Here is a 20,378-nt window from a genome sequence, read left to right on the forward strand (position 1 = left end):
GGCCACACCCCTAAGGAGAAGAATAAAGGAGGCCCTAGATTTTCCATGACATGGTACTGTAGGCATGTCAGCCTGAGCCCACTAAGAATCTTATTTTGTTTGAGATGGAGAGTGCAGTGCCTAAGACAGGGGCTTTCAACCTTGGCTGGATATTAGAATCACTGGAGGAGCTGTTAATACAAATCTCCACGCCCCACCGGCTGCACCCAGACCAATGAAATGAATCTCCGGGTGTGGGATCCAGGCATCAGTGTGTTTTAAAGCTCTCCAAGTGGTTCCAATGAGCAGCCAGTGTTTAGAATTGCTGGGCTAAGAGCCTGGACTTTGGAGCCAGACTTTCTGGATTCAAACCCACTTCAAATGTCACTTCCACATGCATGGCTGGGATATAATCTAAGCTGGATAAAGTTAGTTGTGACTATGACAGTATTTTGGAATAATAATAGCCATTTATAATGGCTAGAATCCAATATAACACAGAAGTTAAGCCTGCAGGCTCTGGAGTTTCACTGCCTGGCAAGGGAGGGGCCCGGGTGAGGAGAGTGAGGCTCCTGGGGGCCAAGTGTAAGGAGGCTCTCACTCTTGGAGTCCCGTAGCTGCAAACCATCTGGGTCCAAATCTTGGCTCTGCACGGGACTAGCCATGTGGCCATGGGCCAGTGATTTATTTATCTGCGAAATGAGGCCGCATCACGTATGCAATGAAGGTAAGAGTTACAGAAACCTCATCAGGTTGGTGTGAGGCTTACAATGAAATAACACATACAGAGAAGTTAGCAGAAAGCTTGAGGCACACGGTAAGTGATTAGCTGTTGATGTGATGAGGAGGAAGACAGGGATGATGGTGTTACTTAGATGCTTACTTTAAGTAACAGCAGTCCTTCAGATCCGTCTGGGGCTGTAGAAGGATTTCAAATTCCATGACAACTGTGGACCCTCTCCCCACAAAATTCCCAAATCTACATAATTGTGCACATGCCTGCTGGAAGTCTGCAGAAAACACAGATGGGGGCAGGTGGACACACAGGTCCAGGACCCTTAGCAAATTCTCCGCCATGGCTCATTGAGGGTAGTTCCTGGGTCCTGAGAACCCTGACTGAGCCCCAGGAGGCGGCAGACTTTCCAGAGGCCACCTTTAACCACACCAGGACTCCTTGGTCATGCTGCACCGAGACGGCAGGAGTGGAAGTGGTCCTCAGGAACCCCACTCTCTGGATAATCAGGACTCGTTCCAAGGTCCTTGGCTTAGGGAATACATAGGACCAAAGAAGAGTGGCCCTAAGGTTTTGGTGTTGGTGAATTTGTTGTTTTCCATCCTCTAGACCTGTACTGCCCAATATGGTAACCACGAGCTATTTACACATAAATGAATGAAAATTAATGAAGTTAAAAATTCAACTTAGTCACGCTAGCCACATTTCAACTGCTCACTAACCACGTGTGGCATGTAGCTACTGCACTGGGCTGTGCAGACGTAGGACATTTCTATCATGGGGAGTTCTCCTGAGCAGCACTGCTCCAGACCAGCAGTCAGCAAGCCATGCCCCACACCCCTGCCCCCAAATCCAGCTGTGGCCCATTGAGTTATGGCCTGTGAGCTAAGGATGGTTTCTATCTTTTTAAAGGGTAAAATCAAATAAAGAATATGCAAGAGACCTATGTGGCCCACAAGGCCCAAAATATTTCCTATCTAATTTTTTACTGGAAAGTTTTCCAACCACTACTCTAGACCATGAGTACCTTGAGAGTGAGGTTTGAGTGGGATTTACTTGTCCTGCCCCACAGTTTGTACCAGGGACTTTCTGCTTAGCTGCTAACACTTGTGTAGGGGTTGCTAAAATGGGACTCACCCCCACCTGAAGCATAAAGACAATAGATGCTACATTCTGAAGAGACCACCATGCAAACATTTGAAATTAGGTGATTGAAAGCAAGTTGACTATTACCAACCTCAAGGACTTAAAAGGATGGAGCAGAGGTTGAGAGGATTCTAGGGAGCAACAAAATAAATAATGATGGCTATGGGTTAAAACCACAGAATAAAATAAATACCAATGAGCCCATACTGATAGAATGAATAAATGAGTAAACAAACGAATGAATAAATAGGGGGAAAGGGACTTTTCAATTAATCTAGAGGGGATGATGGGACTAGAAATCACTTTAGACCAACACTATAAATAATAATCCTTGTTTGCAAGACTCATTGAAGGATGGTAAGAACTGTGGGCAAAAGTCTGATGACAAATGAGATATTGGCATAACCTCAAAGTAACTCCCCAGAAGACACTTACTAATTACAGAGAATAATGCTACCTCTGCACAGGAGGAAGCAGGTAGATAGCACTTTAGCTGAGTGATCAAGGTCAACATGCCTAGTAATAAGAGACTGGCATCCTGTATCCCCTGATATGATGCACCCAGAAGGACACAATGTCATTTCCCAGTTATTCTTGCCAAAAATGTCAAACCCATTCTAATCAGGAGAAAACAATGACCAACCCACACTGAGGGCTATTTTATAGAAAAACTGACCAGTGCTCTTCAAAAGCATCAAGGGCATGACACTCAAGGAAAGACTAAAGAACTCTCACAGATTGGAGGAGACTAAGGAGATGTGACAATTAAATGCCACATGGGACTCTAGGTTGGATCCTGGACGAGGATATGACATTAGTGGGAAAACTAACAAATTTAAAAATAGTCTTTAGCAGGTTAGTTAACCCATGTTAATTTTCTGATTTCAGTCTTTGCACTATGGTTGTATAAGGTGTCAACATTAGGGGAAACTGGGTGAAGGGTCTACAGGGGCTCTGTGTACTACATTTGCAACTTTTTTCTACCTCTAAAATGATTTCAACATAAAATGTTTCTTTTTTTAAAAGATGTTCTGTCTTCTACCACCAGTCAGTGCCTCTCATACACACAGTCCAAATAATTTCTCTGAGCTGTACACAGCTGGCCTGCCTCCCGCTTCCTAAATCTCACTCACAAACTCTGGCTACTTTCACCCACGGAAGCCCCAGAGAGACAGCAGCGCAGGGTGGACCAGGTGAGCTTCAGGATCAGATTGACTTGGGTTCAAGCCGCAGCTCCATCATCTACCAGCTGAGCCCTTAGGTGTTCCCCTGGCTGACTTCATCAGTTCTTATGACACCTCCTCCTAGAAGCCCTCCCTGACCACCGGCACTAAAGTTCCTTTCCCCTACACAATCACTGTGTAGCACTGGTTTTAGTTCCTTAAGAGCACTTATACTCCCTAAAATGTGTTTGCTTTCCTGAAGGGTATGTTCATGCTGTACAGCATTCTTGCTCCCTTACCTTTTTGCTAGTGTGTTGTCTCCCCACCCCCGTTCTGCGTCAGAACACAAGCTCCTCAAGCTTTGTCCACGGCTGTATCCTTGGCTTCTAGCCAGGATCAGGCCTGTGGTGGCTGCTGAGTACACATTACGGTGACTGGCGTGGCCCCCTCCCCTCCTGTGGTTTTCCTTAGCGTTTGGCTCAGGTCCTGCCCAGCACAGGTCTCGACGTGCCCGTGTGAACAGGACAAGGGGTTGATGACTTACTCATAAAACTCTGCTGCCGGCGTGAACTTGTACTTGGAGTACGTGGTATGGTTGCCCAGCACGGAGCTGTTGAGGAGCTTGGGATCGGTGCAGTTGGGGCTGTTCCAGGCATGGCCGCAGTCAGTCCAGGGCAGGTTAAGGGTGAAGGAGGAGAAGAGGTAGTAGAGTGACCAGGCAATGATGACATTGTAGTAGAAGCCAACGTAGAGTGCAATGAGGATCACAGCGTAGCCAACTCCTGGGTGGGGGGCAGAGGGGGTCAGGCAGGGGCTTCCCCAGAACCACCTCTCCTGGGGAGTTGGCTCCAACCATTGCTCTACCCGACCGCCCACACCTCTCTTTTTTTCTGCAGCAGATTGTTGGAGCCCTAAATCCCCTAGGGCCCCACCCCCCATTCCTTTGCCTGAGGGCTCTCTCTTGCCCCTGGAACCCCTTCTGTTCACTCATCAGGCAAGGTAAAATTGCCAGGACCTTTAATGCCCCAGGGAGCAGCCGGGTCCGGTGTTGGAGTATAAGTATCCCAGCTCCTCCCACCCCTTAGGCAGGATAACACTGAGGCATGATAACATTCTCTCCTAGCGGAATGAAGCCAGTTGCCCACGGTGGAAAGGCACGTGATCCATTTATCATGTCTGCTGTGGGAGCAAGAGGGGAGAGTAGTGGTATGTGTTCTGGGTACTTCTGACACTTCTATGAGTTTTTCCCATTCAGGAAAACAGACTCCCTCTGGTTACTCAGCTGTACAGCCTGGACTGGAACCCAGATTTCCAGACTTTCTAGGCTAAAGCTGTTCCTGACACCCCCAATGCATTCCATGTAACTTTGAATGGTGGATGTGCTTGACCTTGCCAATAACTGTAAATCTCGAGAGAGTTGGTCTACCGTAGATCCCACCTCTGGAGCAGATTCTCCAGGGGCACACAGAAGTCTTTTAGAACAACTTTTGACTCCCCCAGATTCCTTCTTTACCTTTGAAAAACGGGCAGATCTTCCACACGGTGGCTGCCCCTTCCCGGTTGTACTGGCCCAGAGCCAGCTCCATGTAGAACAGGGGCATGCCAGCGATGATGAGGAACAGGGTGTACGGGATCAGAAAGGCACCTGGAAGACACAGAAGCAGAGTGTGAGCCCCTAGATCCCTGCCCAGCCTTGGGCCTGCCCCTCAGAGTGTGTGGACCCATGTCAGCCAGAGCTGTGAGGGTCCTCATTCCTGTCACCCGGCCACTTCTCAAGGGATGTCTTGTGGTAGGTAAATCAGAGCAATTAATACAAATAGCCATAACATAATAATAGTTATAGCAGTAGTCATAATCATAATCATAATAATGAGGGTCTGTGCTCAAATTAGTAAAATCTGTTCATCAAAGCTAAATAGGCTTGGGCTTCCCTGGTGGCGCAGTGGTTAAGAATCTGCCTGCCAATGCAGGGGACATGGGTTCGAGCCCTGGTCTGGGAAGATCCCACATGCCACGGAGCAACTAAGCCCGTGAGCCACAGCTACTGAGCCTGTGCTCTAGAGCCTGCAAGCCACAACTACTGAAGCCCGTACACCTGGAGCCCGTGCTCCCCAAGAGAAGCCACCGCAATGAGAAGCCCACGCACCGCAACGAAGAGTAGCCCCTGCTTGCCGCAACTAGAGAAAGCCATGCACAGCAACAAAGGAACCAAAGCAGCCAAAAGTAAATTAAAAATAATAATAATTAAAAGAAAGCCAAATAGGCTTGTTTCTTGCAGGATTCTCCTAGCCTTTGATACACAAGCACAAGCTGTGACGGGCTATGGGGAAGATCAGGTGCAGTCTTTACCAAATTAATTTCAACATAGAACCCTTTCTTTCATGAATCACAACTCTGGGGAATGCCAATCACCCCAAACCCTTCCTTTTATAGGTAAGGCAATTGAGGTCAGAGAGGGAGAGACAGCGCCCAAAGTTACATATGACTGAGTTTTCATTTTGCTCATGTCTGTATCAGTTTAAGGTCACCTCGGGTTTTCCCAAACATGACCTCACTGGATTGTCCTTAGTCTCACATCAGCTCACAGAAATAATCAGAGAGGGTCATTATTTCCTCCCAGGGGAAACTGAAGGCAGAGAAGGGAGTCGAATTGGTTTTGTTTGCACTGTTGCTAAGTGACAGAAGCAGGATTCGCATTCATGTCTTCCAACCATCAAGCTCACTCTGTCACTGCTGGCTGAAGGTAAACAAACACTGGAGCAAAGAGGCCAGAGGGTCAAGTCTCTGACCAGGGAAGATGCCCACCCAGAACACTGCCGAAGCTACAGGGAGCCCTTGGCAATGGGCAGCAGCAAATCCCTGGGAAAATTCCTGGTAGAATTAGACACGTCTGAGTTCCAGAGACAGTTCTCGGTATGCCTGGTAGCCTGGGGTGAGCTTAACGGGCTCTGACGCCGTGAGGTGACTCACGGGGTACTTGCCACGTCAGCCTAGGCTGCTCCTTGGCCTGGTGCAACCGGAGGTGGCCAGGCCAGATCCACACTCCTCCCGCCATTGGCCTTTGGCTGAGATGTCGTAACCTTGGAAACCAAACACTCTCTGACCCGCCCATGCTAGGAAAGCGCAGAAACCGGGAAATGCGTAACGATGATAATGTTAGGAATATAATATTCCCTACTGTGTTCCAGGCACTGTGTTCCATGCAATATCTCATTCCATCTTCACAACAACCCTAAAAGTATTACTACCGCCATTTTACAGATGTGGAAACCGGGGCACCAGGCTAGCAGAGAATTGTAGCAAAGTCGCATGCACCCAGGGTCAAACTCCCCCAGCTACTCAGATTGTCAGTCTCCACTTTCCTCCCAGGGCTTCTCCTCAGGAAGCCCAGGGCTCTTAGGGACAAAGCATGAAGTTTTGGCCGCAGTGCTCTGAGACCCAGTCCTTCTGAAGCAGGAGATGGACCAGCAGAGTGGGCAGTAGGGAAGAAACCACTGGAACATGAGTACCTCCTATGTATCAAGCAGGGCACTGGGCACAGGACATCTGTGATCCCGTTTACCCTACCCAGAAACCATCTCAGGTGGCAACTGCTATACCCATTTTTCAGAGGAGGAAACTGAGGCTTAGAGAAATTAAGTGACTTGTCTAAGTTCAGCCAACTGGTCAGTGAGAGATCTGGGATTTGGGCCCAGGTCTGCCTGACTCCAGAGCTCCAGAGCCATTCCCCCAATATTCTGCTGATTCCAGAATATCCAAGCCTCGATGGAGGACATGAGTCTGCATAGAGGCTTGGTGGAGGGTGATCTGAAACTGGGACTGTGGGGCCAGCTGAGCCAGCTGGTCTGCTGGTCATGGGCTGGTCCAAGCCTCCAGCCCCTGCTCCAGGCTGGACTTTGAAACGGCCACATGCCAACCTCTCTCTTCCCCTCCTCATTTCTACTCTCAATCTCCACCCTTCTCTTTCCCCACACAGAGAGGGCTAGTCTGGCGCTGGGACCCACATCTGTTCACGCTGCGGATAGCAATGCTGGTGATGCTGATGGAGGTCAGGGTGGTGGTGGTGAGGGTGGAGCTGGTGAAAGTAACAAGTACCATTTATTGAGCTCCGTTATACGCCAAGCCACACACTAAGTTTTTGCATAATTATTCCTTTAAAACCATCCCTGAGAATTACCACCAATCCCACGTAAAAGACGAGGAAACTGAGGCTTAGAAAGGTCAAGATGCTTGTCCAAACTAGTAAGTATGCTTGCTTGGCTCCACAGCTGGATCTGTTGGAGCGCCACTCTGCCTTGTGGCCACCTGCCACTGCCCTTGGGGGCCTGGAGCCAGAGAGTAAGGGAAGTAGATGTATTAGAGTATTTAACAGGCCTGAAGACTGAAGTCAGTGGCCCAAGGGACAACAGGGAAGGAAAAAGCCAGGAGGCATGGCTCAGATCTTGGCACCATGGTTTGCCGCTGTCAACTAGATATTCTTTTCTACAACCAGAGGAAAGAGCAACGTCAGCCAATTCACCAGGGATCTCACATTGGCCAGTTTTCTCAACTCTAACCCTCTGGGTGGCACTGCCAACAGGTAGGTAAATTGCCCAGTTTGAGATTCATCTCCTCTTGTGCTGGCTGGGAGTTCCAGTGGAAGGAGAGGAGGAAAGATTATGGGTCTGCACAAGCCCAAGGCTCTTCCAAGTGCGTTTGATGCGGACCAGCCAAAGCTTCAGGTGGTAACAGATGGGGAACGTTTAAGAATGTTGGAACGGCTGAGTATGAATGAAAACCAGAAAGCTGCCCAGTGGCCAGTGTCTTATTCTAAAAGAGGACATCGACCAGGGAGATGGTCTAAGCCCCCTTGCAGAAAGATCTGGAGGAAGCCAGGACAGAGCTGAAGTGTCAGAAAGAGGTTTCAGGGGTGCCTGAGGTCAGCTAAGGATGCTTCTCCTAGAAACAACCCTGCAGCAGCTCCTGGGACACCAAGGCTGGTTGCAAACTTCCTAGAAGGTACTGCTCTGCAAGGCCCATAACTGCCACATTCCCACGGCCCTACCTCATCTCCATGCATGGCAGTGTCAGCTTCATCAAGCCTCATGCAGGGCCAGAGAGCTGAGAACCTGAGGAGCTACAGGCACAGAATCCTGGCTCTGGAATGCTCTGGCTGGGCTGACAGGGCCAGACCTCCTGAGGGTCTCAGCTCCTAGGGGTCTCCAACATCCACACACGTACACAGATGCACACCTGTACATCTTCATGCAAAGGTACACACGGATTCTGCACATCGACACACTCACGAACACAGGAAGAAAAGACTGTCAACTGCGAAAGGGACTCCAACCCGTGGCCTTTGGATGAATTCAGTAAGAAAAGCATCTGTCTGGCACACACTGCCTGACGCCCCACCATTAGAGAGGAACCCTACTGGTCAGAGAGGGGTTCTGGACTCCTCTGTGCAAATGTCAAGTCCTCAGAAAAGGGAAGCCAGTGGTCACTCAGTTCAGAGTGGGAAGTGCTGGAGCAGAACCCTGGTGGGTGAGGAGGACCCCAGGGGAGGGGACGGGATGCCTGTGGGAGGTGGCTCAGCAAGAGAAGGTGCGGGCCAGGCCTGGTGTGGAGGTGGAGAGACTGTGATCAAGGAGGGGCTGCAGGAGGGACAGGAGGGTCCCTTGAGACCTCACTGGACCAGCTTCCCAGTTGGTGGAGGGTAGGATTCCTCAAACTGGCCACATCCTGATATATTAAGAAGTGAAAACCCACAGAACTGTTCGCCTGGTGCCTGTAGCTCAGCTATGGGTTGTCACTGCCCGTGGCTTTCACCAGAATTCCAAGAAAAACTTGGTCAATGCCTACGGTAGCCAGATTTGTCCCCGCTTCCCAGGTACCCCAAGGGTATAGACATCAGGGTGCAAGAGAAGGTGAGATTTCAGTAGAGACAGGGCTGCATCCAGCAGGCCCACCCAACTTGCAGAAACGGGGACAAGAGCACCTGTGGAGACTTACCCTGCGATATCTACATATTTAAAGGTGACAGCTCAGGCCACAGCTGTTAAACCAAACCTGCTCTATCATCCTACCTTGACAACTCAGCATGGTTCTATTATAAAGTTCAAATCTGGAATCTCCAGTTCTTGGAGCTTTGCGCTGGAGTGTGGAGGCCTGGGGGGAGCCCGCACCCTGCTTCATCCCCACCTCAGCTCCAACCAGCAGTGTGTGAGGCCTTTTGCACGTACGTGTGGACTCTTGTGCCCACATGTCTAAGCTCTGTCCACAGCCTCTGCAGACGGGGGCCTCTGGCTTCCCCTTGGGCCTGGGGCTGTGCAGGCCTGTAACACAGTCCAGGCTGGGGAAGCAGGGTCCAGGTAAGAGGACCTTGTAGACTGGGTTGGAGTGTTTGGGCAGGGAATTCCGGAGTCCAGGTACCTGGAGTTTGATGGGGGTTAGAATCAGTGCTCTGGGTGGGCAGGCCCTCTCAGTCCTGGCCTGGGTGAGGCAGAGAGGAGGGCAGAGCAGGGCACAGGGCCCAGGGCAGACCCCCTGTCTCTGCTCTGGACTCCTGACACAGAACTCCTAAAACCCTTGTAACTTCCCGAGTGATGGGGGTGACAGGAGCATCTTACACAGAGCTCCTAAATCCCTGGGAATTTTCTGGGTGATAGGAGTGTCTTTTGTTCTAATGAAGCCACTCTTGGTGGGCTTCTAGGTGGGGGCTGGTCCCCAGAAAGATCAAGCCGTGATTAGAGGCTTAGGACTTTCAGCCCCATGCCCACCCTCCAGGGAAGGAAGAGGGGCTAGAGATTGAGTTAATATCGATCATGCCTTTGTGAGGAGCCTTCATAAATATCCCGAACGTAGGGGGTTTGGAAAGCTTCCGGACTGATGCACTAGTGAGCACATGCACATACTGGGAGGGTGGCGCATCCCATCTCCACGGGCTCAGACGCTCCTGCACTCAGGACCCTTCCATACCTCACCCTCCGTGTACTTTTTCACCTGGCTGTTTACCTGTACCCTTCATAATATCCTTTATAACAAACTGGCAAATGTTTCTCTGAGTTCTGTGAGCTGTTATAGCAAATTATCAAACCTGCAGAGGGGGTCATGGGAACCCCTGATTATAGCCGGTTGGTCCGAAGCACAGGTGACATCTTGACCCTTGTGACTGGCATGTGAAGTGAGAGGTTTCTTGTGAGACTGAGCTCTAACCTGTGGGGTCTGCACTAACTCCAGGTGGTGTCAGAACTGAACGGTAGGACACCCACCCCAAAGTTGGAGGATGGGTTGGTGTTAGGAAAACCCCCACATATTTGGTGTCAAAAGACTGTAGAATGTGTACAAAAACGGAGTTTTCCTCTTACCCCCTTGCCTCGATCTGAGGCAATCCTGGTCCCCCAACCATGCTATTTATGGCTTTGTGACCTTGAGCCAACGTGACTTCTCTGAGCTTTGGTTTCCCCTTTGTAAGGGGGGCTAATACCTGCATCACTGGTTTGCTGTGATCATTAGAGATAACGGAGGTGACGTCCCTGGCACTGAGGTGCTCTGTAGATGGGAAGCACGTCCTGCCATCACACGTAAGAGCAGCTGGGATGCGCCTTTGCAGACTGGAAATCACAAGCTAGGGATCGCCCGTGAGGTGGACGGTGGCCGGGTCCTCTGCAGAGCACAGCACGGAGGCTCCCAGCACAGAAGGATTTTGAGGCAAGTTGCTTGGGCAACTCATGTCCCCATCCCAAGTGAGGCTGGCTACTCCTCCTTGTGTCCGAACAAGATTGCTGACCATGAGGAATAGATCCAAGGATTCCCTGAGGCCACAGCCAGCCCCATGAGCAAAAAGGGCTCCGGCGGCACTGCCCAGATTCTCCTTCAAGAATGAAGGACCTGTTCCCCCGCAGCTGGGACTGCTCAGCCCTCGGCAGCAGCCCTTTGGGAATTGCCTCGGCTGAAGCCAGCTGCCTCACCCAAGGCCACATTCCCTTCCCAGGGCAGCTGGCATCCAATGACGGATGGACCCTGGGGCATACAGTCCTGGCCCCCTCACCCCAACTCAGGACCCGTCTGAAGGGCCATCCCAGCTTCAGAGGACACCATGGTCAGCTGAGGCTTTGCTGACCCTGGCAGCCCAACCTCTCCGTCTGGCCAGCTCTGCTTCCTCCCTTCTCCTCAATCCCTCTCCCTGCAGCCTCCACCTACTGCCTTCCTTCTGTCCTCCAGAACAAAACAAATCAGACTTTTCCAAAGCAATCCTTTGTGCCCTTTGGGTGCCAGGCATAGGGTCCCCCTCTGAGTCTTTGCCAGTGGCCATTTCTGTAAGGAACCATGCCAGTTCCGATAACAAATCACGCCCAGGTCATTCAAGTTTGTCAACACAGATTCTCTGCCGTGGGTAGGGTAGCTGAGCCATGTGGTGTCAACTTGTGTCTTCTCTACCCCAAGACCGACCTTCTCCTTAGGACACTCAGCGACCACTGTGGGGCTCTGCCCACTGGCCTCAGAGTTCCTGGGACCTCAGCCCAAGTGGAGTCTTGCACCTCTTCACTCCATCCCCTGCACTCTACTGAGACTAGCCAGCAGCATCTATACACGCTTCTACATAAGCCCCTGCTATTCCAAGAGGGGATTCTACAGAATGATCTACCAAGTGATGAGGACCGGCTTTTCTGGTCCCACAAGGGGTTGCTCCCTCATCTTCACTTTGGGTTCTTCCAGCTGATCTCTGGACCCTAGCTCTGAGAGAAGGACAGTTCCAATGAGGAAACATGCTTGCTCCTCTGGTAGATTAAACCCCGCTCCTCTAAGGAGGTCAGTGGGGGTGAAATTCAGGGGACTTGGAGTTGAGGCTACCCCTCCTCCTGTGACAATTCTCCCTCCGTGTCAACTTTGCAGGATCTGACTTGATTCTTACTAATGAAGCTCCTCGAAGATTCTGGTTTCCCATCTCTTCCATCCTGGTCTCTTTAAGAGGAACAAATTACAGGGTGTTTGGAATGGTCAGAACTATATTAGAGAAGGAAATATAACTCACAAAGAACAGAGTGGAACCTCACCTCCCTGATTGGGGATATAGTACCTCCAATAACAGAATTGAAAATGACATTAACTTGTAGAATATCTGTAATAGACTATGAGCTCCCTAAAGGCAGGGATTGCCTTTTGCTCATCTCTATATTCCTGGCATATGACGGGCAGTTAGTAAGTGGGTTTTTTTGTTAAATAAATGGATCCCGGCAGTGACTCACACAGAGGATGCAGCTAATGAAAGCCCTGGGGCCTTTCTCCACTTGTGCTGTGGCCTAATCCTTACTTAGGCAGTTGGGTTCGGGACCACAGGGCAGGATGTAACATTTATCCCTATGAAATCCCACCTTGTTGAAAACAGTCCCTCTAGATCTTTTTGGCCAGCTCAGAGCAATGGGCCAAGTCATGCTAGTAATGCCAGATCACGGTCTCAGCTCCAGCCCCTGATGAATGCCTCATTCCTGCAAACTTGTTAGCCGAAGGGCCATACCAGCTGGCTGGCTCATGTACATCTGAGCTGAACAATCAGCATCAGGCTTGGCAAGCTCAGGGTGTATATGGCTCCCTGCAGCCAGGCCCAATGTGAGGGCGATGAGTCTGCAAACTCCTGCCTTTTGTACCCGTCACCACCTCTTGCGTGACCTCAAGAACCCCAGATATTTTGGCCAAGAGGATTCCCAAAGGTCTGTGGGTACCTGAGACCCTGAGCTCACTTGAGGAAGGAAGGGAACCCCATTTGGGACCCAGAACTACATATCTCATGGGACCCCATATAGGAATGTTAATCCCCATTTTCCAGGTAGGGAAGAAACACTGGGATAAGGTTAGGCTGTTAGAAATCCCAGGCCCAAGTGTGACCACTTTCCAGCCTTATATCCCTTCTAACTTCCTCTTAGAATCAAATCTGCTCCAAAATCAGGACCCTGCCCTACTCCTGTATCTAGCCTGGGTCTAGCAGTTAAAAATCATTGAACAATAAAAATGACAGCAACAACTTCATTTACTGAGCCCCTACTATGTGTCGGACACTGTTGTAAGTACTTTGCTTATATTATATCTAATGTCATATCACCCTGTGGGAAGAGGCAGTCACCTTCCTTTTCTGCACAAGGAAACTGAGGTCCAAACAGGACGAGTGCCTTGTCCGAGGCCACACTTCTGGGAAATGTCAGGCTCAGATTCAAACTCAGGTCTGTCTGAACCTAAAGGACATCTCTCTGACAGCTCAGAGCTGTCAGCTGGACACATCTCAGAAGCGTTCATTTACAAAGGCTAATTCAGAGTGGCCTCTTCCATGGCAAGGAGACAGACATGGGCACACGACGGATCTGTCCATTCCTCCCTGGGGACCAACACAGGCCCGGCCCAAGACCACAGGAGCGGAGGACCTTGGAAAGAGCACCACGAGCACCAGCTCCCTGTTTGAGAAGGTTCTGAACAAAGCCTTGGGGTTTCCAAGAGTGGCTTTCCCGGCTGGAAGGAAGCCATCTGCCCCCGTGCATCCCAGCAGCTAGCTTATGGGAAGATGTTCGGACAGGCTGATCTTTCTCAGTAATTCATTCAAAAAATATTAGCCAAAAAAAAAAAAAATTAGCCAAAGGCCTAAACTACTGGCACCTTTATCATTTCAAAACATCCTCCAGTCTGGGCCAGCATGAACAGCTGGACTTGGAGGTTACCGTGTTAATACTGGCACCAGAAGAGAACACAGCCTGTTAAATAACAGGGTGCGTGAGTCCTGGCTTGGGTACAGTGCTGAGCCAGGCATTGGAGAGGGACGGATCTTGGGGGTCATCCAAGCTCACCTCCAGCTGTAGCGGGGAACTTGAGCTCAGAGAGAGTGACAGAGATGGGATTTGAACTTGGGTCTTTTGGCTGCTTCTAGAAGTACAGGATATCCACCTGCCAACCTGCTTGCCCATCTCTAGGGCTGACTTTATAATTGCTGGATGAGAATTGATCCACATGGAGCAGCCAGGAGGTCTCAGCAGAGACAAAGCCCAGGAGGAGCCGGCCAAGCATCTCCTGGAGGGGTGCGGAGTAAGAACGGGAGCTGCCTCAGACTCTGAGATGGGGGGCTGCACCGCTCCATTGTGCCAGCTGTAGACACCCTAGCCAGAAATGGAAATTCACTCATATAACTTCCCCACCCCGTAGCCTGCCAGCCAAGGTCTCCATAGCCTGGCCCCAACTTGCCTCTCCACCCTTATCTCTCCCGGCTTGCCCTTCAGCCAGTGTGCACTCCTAATCTCAGAGACGATCCCTCCTGCATTCTTGCACAAGTAGTAGGCCTGCTCCCTTCCCCAGGCTTGTCCGTGCTCCATCCGTCCCAAGGAGCTGAGTTCCAACCACACAGCTCACTTCCTCCGAGTCTTTCCTAAGCAGCCTCTCCTCAGGCCTTTAGAGCACAGGACACCTCTCCCATCCATCTCACGCATCATCGCAAGGATGTGAATAAGAGGTGACAGCTATCTTTACTAAGGCCGTACTTGATGCCAGGCCCTCCACAGCATTATCATGTTGAGTCCTCACAACAACCCTCTGAGGTGAACACCATTGTTTCCATTTGACAGATGAGGAAACAGAGGCTTGGAGAGGTGCCCAATGTCACACGGCTAGAAGCTGGAACCCAGGACTCCACAGCCAGGGCTTCTGATCTCTAGGTGCCAACCCTGCCTCCCACCAGCACAGGCTGCCTCACTTTATTAGTTCCTGCCGGTGGAGTCGGGGGTTCTGCTGTTCCTGGGTAGGCATTAGGTCTCTGAGGGCTTGAACCATTTCATTCATTTTTTTCATTCAACAGAAGTTTGTCGGGCACCTTCTACCTCATTGCTGGGATCTAGCCCTTATCTTGGGCGTTGGAAATACAGGCATGAAAAAGCCACAGTCTCTGCTCTCAATGTGCCCCAGTCTGTTTGGAAGACAGACCCACAAAGAGACAAATGACTCAACAACTCAGGATGGGTGATGTGCAGGGCTAGCAAGCCTAGGAGAGGGAGCTTCTGGCCAACTTCACCTAAAAATTGGAATGTGTGACAAATGAGCTGTGTTTGGTGCCCTGGGCGCCTGGTACAGACTACCTTGCATACAGCAGGCACTCTCAGTTGGTGGCGGTGGCCAAGTGAGCGGACAGTGTCAGTGAAAACCCCAGAATATCCATCTAGCTGATGTGTTCAATTGGCCATCTGGGGTGCTTTTAGTTTCAACAGATACTTACAACAATGGAAATGATGTGTAGCGCATGACAATGAAGCCCTTAGATGACTAGAGCTCCTGGCAGGCAGAAGTGGTTGTTAATACATCTAGGTGACCCCTGCAGAGCCTAGCACTGTACCTCATGCCAAGAGGAACCCAATAAGCATTGCTGATTAATGATAGAACCTTCTGCTGTCTAGGGACACGCAGCCTCGGACAGTCATGGAGAACATGCTAGACAGAGCGTCCTAGGTTCTCTTAGTCTGTCTTTCATTCCTCATCTCCCTGTCTGCTAAAAATACAGAGAATCTGCATTTCCTCCCTCCTTGAGTCCAAAGGGCCAGAATGCTTAAACCTGACCAGAAACTCTTGAGAAGCTGCAGCAGTCAAACGAGGAAAAGTTTCACCTCTGGATCATCTGTTTTCCATTCCTCACCCAAAGCAAGTGTCCAGAGTACACACTGAAGCAATCAGCAGGGTCCCAGACCCTATGGAACAAGGTCATGAGCTTTCCCTCTAGCTCCAAACCCTCACCCTACCTCCCTCTGACCCCCTGGAGTCCTGAGCCAGAGCCCCTGCCAGGCAGATGGCCCAGTGGATAGAAAAGTGTTTCGGTTGCTGGTGGCCCCCCTTTGCCGACTGCTTCCTCTGGGTCATTTTCCCAGGCTCTCTACAGGGTACTCCTGAGCTCATCCCAGCAAAGGGGGCAGGTCTGGGGTGGTTTGGGCAAAAGCTCTCAGGAAGGAGTTAGGGCTTTAGGCCCCAGTATCCTGCCCCCTGGGCTGCTCCCCCCAGGACTCTGCCCCCTGAGTAGTCTATAGTTGATGTCTAGGCTCTCATCCCAGGGCAGACAGTAATCGGTCACCCAGAAGGAGGAGGGGGAGAGAGCCTGGTTGCTGGACTGGGGTCTCCTCCAGGCCTTCCTCCCACTCCACCCTGCAACGTGGCCAAGACCCCAGGAGGTAGAGGCTTCATCCCAATCACCCAGGCCTCCTGTCTCAAGGACCAGGCCAGTTCTTGGTACCCACTGATGCAATCCCGCCTAGGCTGTGTGCTCTGGTCGCTCCAGCCAAAGGACCACCAACCTGAGAGTGGAGTTCTCTCTGCCACTAGCTTCTCTTTATGCGTCTCTGTTCCAGGGTTTCTGTCCCCAAGGGAGCAGGGCCTCCCAAGTGCCTTCAGGGTACCCAAGTCCTTTATCAAGCCTGAAGCGCTGGAGTTGGGGTCACCGTGGGCACTTTTGGCGCCCAGTCAAGAGCTCTCCAGATCCCCACCTCCCTTCCCGCGGACCACCAAAAGGTCAGAATTCCTCACCCAACCTGGTCCTTCCACGCATGCGCCGAACACTGTCCAAAGTCATGCCTCGATTTCCCTGTTCCACAGGGGACTCCTTTTCCCGTGAGCCCCATCCAGTCCCTTCCTGCGTCCCAGACTTGCCCTTCTGCCTCCTCTTCTCCCGCGTGTATCCCAGCTCCTCTCCCGGCCACCGCTGTGGACTTCAAGTAGCCTCCCAAGTACAAACCCCCAGCCCGTCAGGGGGCTCACCTCCGCCGTTCTTGTAGCAGAGATAGGGGAAGCGCCACACGTTGGCCAGGTCTACGGCGAAGCCGACCACCGACAGCAGGAAGTCGATTTTCTTGCCCCAGGTCTCCCGGGGCTGCTCATCGCCGTCCCGGGATGCCAGGAGGCACTGGACGCCGTTGCGCTCTTTCACCACCAAGAGTTCTGCAGCTTTGCGCTTCCGCTGGGGCTGCTCCGACCCCGGGCTCGCCCCGCTGTTCTCAGGTTGCACCTGCGGGTTCATCCGCGCCAGAAGCATGGGTGCGGCTGGCGAGAGGGGAGTCGATGATACTGGGAGCACGCCGAGGCTCTGCTGGAATCAAAGGAAAAGATGCGGTCGCTGGGCCCTTCCACCCTGCCCGCGCCTCCCGAGGCCTCCCGGGAGCGCCGGGATACTGTGGTCGGCGCGCGCTGAGCGGACGCAAGGTTCCTAGAAAAGGGCGCGCGTCTGTTGGAAAAATTTGGAAGCAGAGGTAGTGGGGCGCCCGACTGGGACGGCACTTCGAGGTGGAGACCACCCCTGCCGCTCTAGGGATCCTGCTAGGCACCCCGCAGCTCTTCCCTCATTCACCTGCTCTCTCTTGTCCCCAAACGGCGGAGTTTGGACACATCCAGGCAGAGGTTTCCCAGGGCGGTGACCCGGCCGGGTGCAGCTTGCTGCCCCCTACCCTCGGCTCGGGTCTGAGCCACGTCCGAGAGCCCCAGGAGTCTCCCCGGACACTTATTACCTCTGCACTTCAAACTCGCTGGCACCCTAGCTCTGCGCATCCCAACCTGGGCCTCCCCGGCACACCTAGCTCGGTTCCGCGCGCAGGGCGCACTCACGTGTTCGGCGGCGACGGGATCCCGGCTGCCGTGCGCCCTGCCTTGCCTGCTCCGGACCCGCCTCGCCGCGCCTCACCTCGCCTCGCCTCGCCTCGCCTCGCCTCGCCTCCCCAGGCTGTGGGGCGCGGGCTGGGGCTGGGCTCCGCCGCGTGGCGCTCGGGCGCGGCCCGAGGAGCGCTGAAAGCGCGGGGCGGCCGGCGGGGCGCAGGCTGGTTGGTTCTGACCGCGCCGGGCGGGGGCCGGGCTGGTAATGTAGCCTGCGCCCCAGGTAACGCGCCGATTGCATTAACCCAGCGCCGGGCCCGCTCTGTCTGGAGCCTGTTAGCGCTAATGGAGACTGACAGCGCGGCCGGGGATGGGCAGGGGCGGGAGCGCGGCGCGGGCTCGGGGGACGGCGGGAGTCCCACTCCCAGCGACTCACGGGCCCCGGGCGCCCATTCCCGTTGCAGCACGCACTGGGACACCAGACTCAGCTCCTGGGGGCACCAGGCTCTGACCTCTGACCTCGGGAAGAGAGCGAGACTCTCAGAACTAGGATCTGAGTCGCGTTTGAGAGGGGACGGGGAAAGGACTGGGGAGATCAACGACGGTTCAGTACCAGCTCTGTCATCCGCCGCAGGCCACTTAAACTACCTGGCCAGAGTTTCTCCACCAACAAAATGGGAATGTTCTGTTCAGTGCCTAGGAAGGCACACTGAGGGCCTGCAGGCCATTGGGTGGGTTTTGTTTAGCTGGCTCGAATTGAAAGGTCACCACTGGGCACTTACTCCTTCGTCTGTTTGTTATGGGCAGGCTAGCAAGGGATTTGAGGTTGTGACCCCTGTTGTATGAGGCTTAGAGTCGCTATTCATTCATTTATTCACCCATTCATGCACCCCTTTGCTCACGTGTTCCTACATATGCCATTTATGTGCCAGGCACTGTTCTAGGCTCTTGAGATACATTAGTGGACAACTCAGTCAAAAATCCCTTAAAAAATAAATCCCTGACATGATGGTGTTTACAATCTGTCAGGGGGAGTCAGGGGAAAACAAGAAACATAACAAGTAAACACATTATTATATAGTATATCAGAAGGTGATCTGTACTATGAGAGGATAGGGAGTGCTGTGTGGGGTGAGGGTGCAGTTGCAGTGTGACCAGGGAATTTGAGAAGGCGACGTTTAAGCAAGTAAAGGAGTGAGCCATTTGGACCTGATATTCATTCATTTGTTTACCTATTGGTTAATTTATTCATTCATCAGTAGATGCTGATCACCTGCTATACGCCTGAAGCGTGCTGGCTGGTGGAGCTATGGAGATAGTCCCTAGCTTCAAGGAGCTCTCAGTCCAGTGTGTAAAGAGTTGATCACAAATCAGCATGGTCAGAATTAGCTGTGACCACAAGGGTGTGGAAATTGGGTGCAGCTGAATTAGCGAGTAATGGGTGGGGTGGTGATCCAAGAAGGCCTCACAGAGGTGACAACTCTTAAGCAGGATAGGTAGGAGTTTGAATAAGCCCAGGCACACCGACCTTTCTTTTGTTTAAACATTCCAAGCTCAAACCCACCTCAGGACCTTTACACTTGCTGTTTCCTCTGCCTGAGTTGTTCAGGTCTCAGTTCAGTGGTCCCTTCCTGACCACTCAAATTGAAAGTGTATGCCCACTCTCTATCACATCACCCTATCATCCTGTTTTATTCCTTTCATTACATCACTATCCAAATTTTAAAATTTGTTTATCTATTATATGTCTCCTCTTGGTGGCTTATGAGCTCCATGAGGACAGGGACCTTGGCTGTCCTATACACTACCATATTCCTAATATCTGGAACATACTAGGGCATCAGTTATATAAGGTGAATGAATTAATGGTGGTGCATGAGGGTGTTTAGAGCATTTTCATCAGGGCGACCAGCATGACAGATGTCCTCTGTGAAGGATGCAGAGAGAAGAGAAAGGGAAAATAGTGGGGTGGTGGGTCAGCCTTGGCCTTCTGGAGGCTGATGGTCAGAGAAAGGAGGAGGTTTCAGGAGGAAAGCCTGGAACCACACCCATCAAGGACGTTCATCTCCTCTGACCCGTGGAACATTTTGATAAACCTGTGAGGAAAGCAGGAATGGAATCATCTTTCCATTCTGGGGGTCAGGAAACTGTGGCTGTGAAGTCTCACAGGTTGGAAGTGACAAGAGTTGAAGTGAGAACCCAGGTCTCCTGGCTCCCAGCCTGTGTCTCCTCCACCAGCTTATGGATGGAGACACTCAGAATCTCTCTGGGAGTCATGTTCCCCTCCTCTCTTCTACCCCATGTCCCATCCAACTGGTCCTGAGAGTCCCACCTTTAAATCTGCTACGAAGCCCCATTCCCACTGCTGCAGCATCCCCACAGAGGGTCCCCACCCATCACCTTCCACTGCAGCAGCCTCCTCGCTGGTTACCCCGTGTCCAGTATCTTTCCAGCCACATGATATTCACCAGCTGCCAGAGCCTTTTCTAAAACTCATCTGATCACCTCACTCTTCTGCATAAAACTCCTCTGAGAGACAACAACACATCAATGTGATTTAATTAACCCTGGATTTGAGGTAATTTTATTTTCTTCTTTATACTTCTCTTTATCTGACAACTTTTCTACAATGAGCATTTGATACTTATGCAATCAGAAAAAAGATAATTTCTTAAAATCTTCCAACCTTTCCAAGATAATATCAAAACACCTTCAGCTGTACAGGCAAGATTCTGCCTGCCTATTTAACCACATCTCTTGCTATACCAATTCTCTCCTCATCCTTC

The 20,378-nt window shown here is 51.7% G+C and overlaps 1 protein-coding gene across 1 annotated transcript in view; it reads right to left on the reverse strand.

The window, feature by feature from the left end:
• SLC6A2 (solute carrier family 6 member 2) overlaps positions 1-17,053 on the reverse strand; it is a 37,415-nt gene extending 20,362 nt beyond the window's left edge. The window contains exons 1-3 of the mRNA XM_082606724.1: positions 16,768-17,053; positions 4,535-4,666; positions 3,566-3,803 (exon numbers count right to left, since the gene is read on the reverse strand). Of these exons, the coding sequence (XP_082462850.1) occupies positions 3,566-3,803; positions 4,535-4,666; positions 16,768-17,041 (644 nt within the window). The 5' untranslated portion in view covers positions 17,042-17,053. The remainder of the gene's footprint in view (positions 1-3,565; positions 3,804-4,534; positions 4,667-16,767) is intronic.
• Between the last annotated feature and the right edge of the window lie 3,325 nt (positions 17,054-20,378).

Source organism: Mesoplodon mirus (assembly GCF_964341445.2).
Source record: "Mesoplodon mirus genome assembly, chromosome: 19".
NCBI classification, from domain to species: domain Eukaryota; kingdom Metazoa; phylum Chordata; class Mammalia; order Artiodactyla; family Ziphiidae; genus Mesoplodon; species Mesoplodon mirus.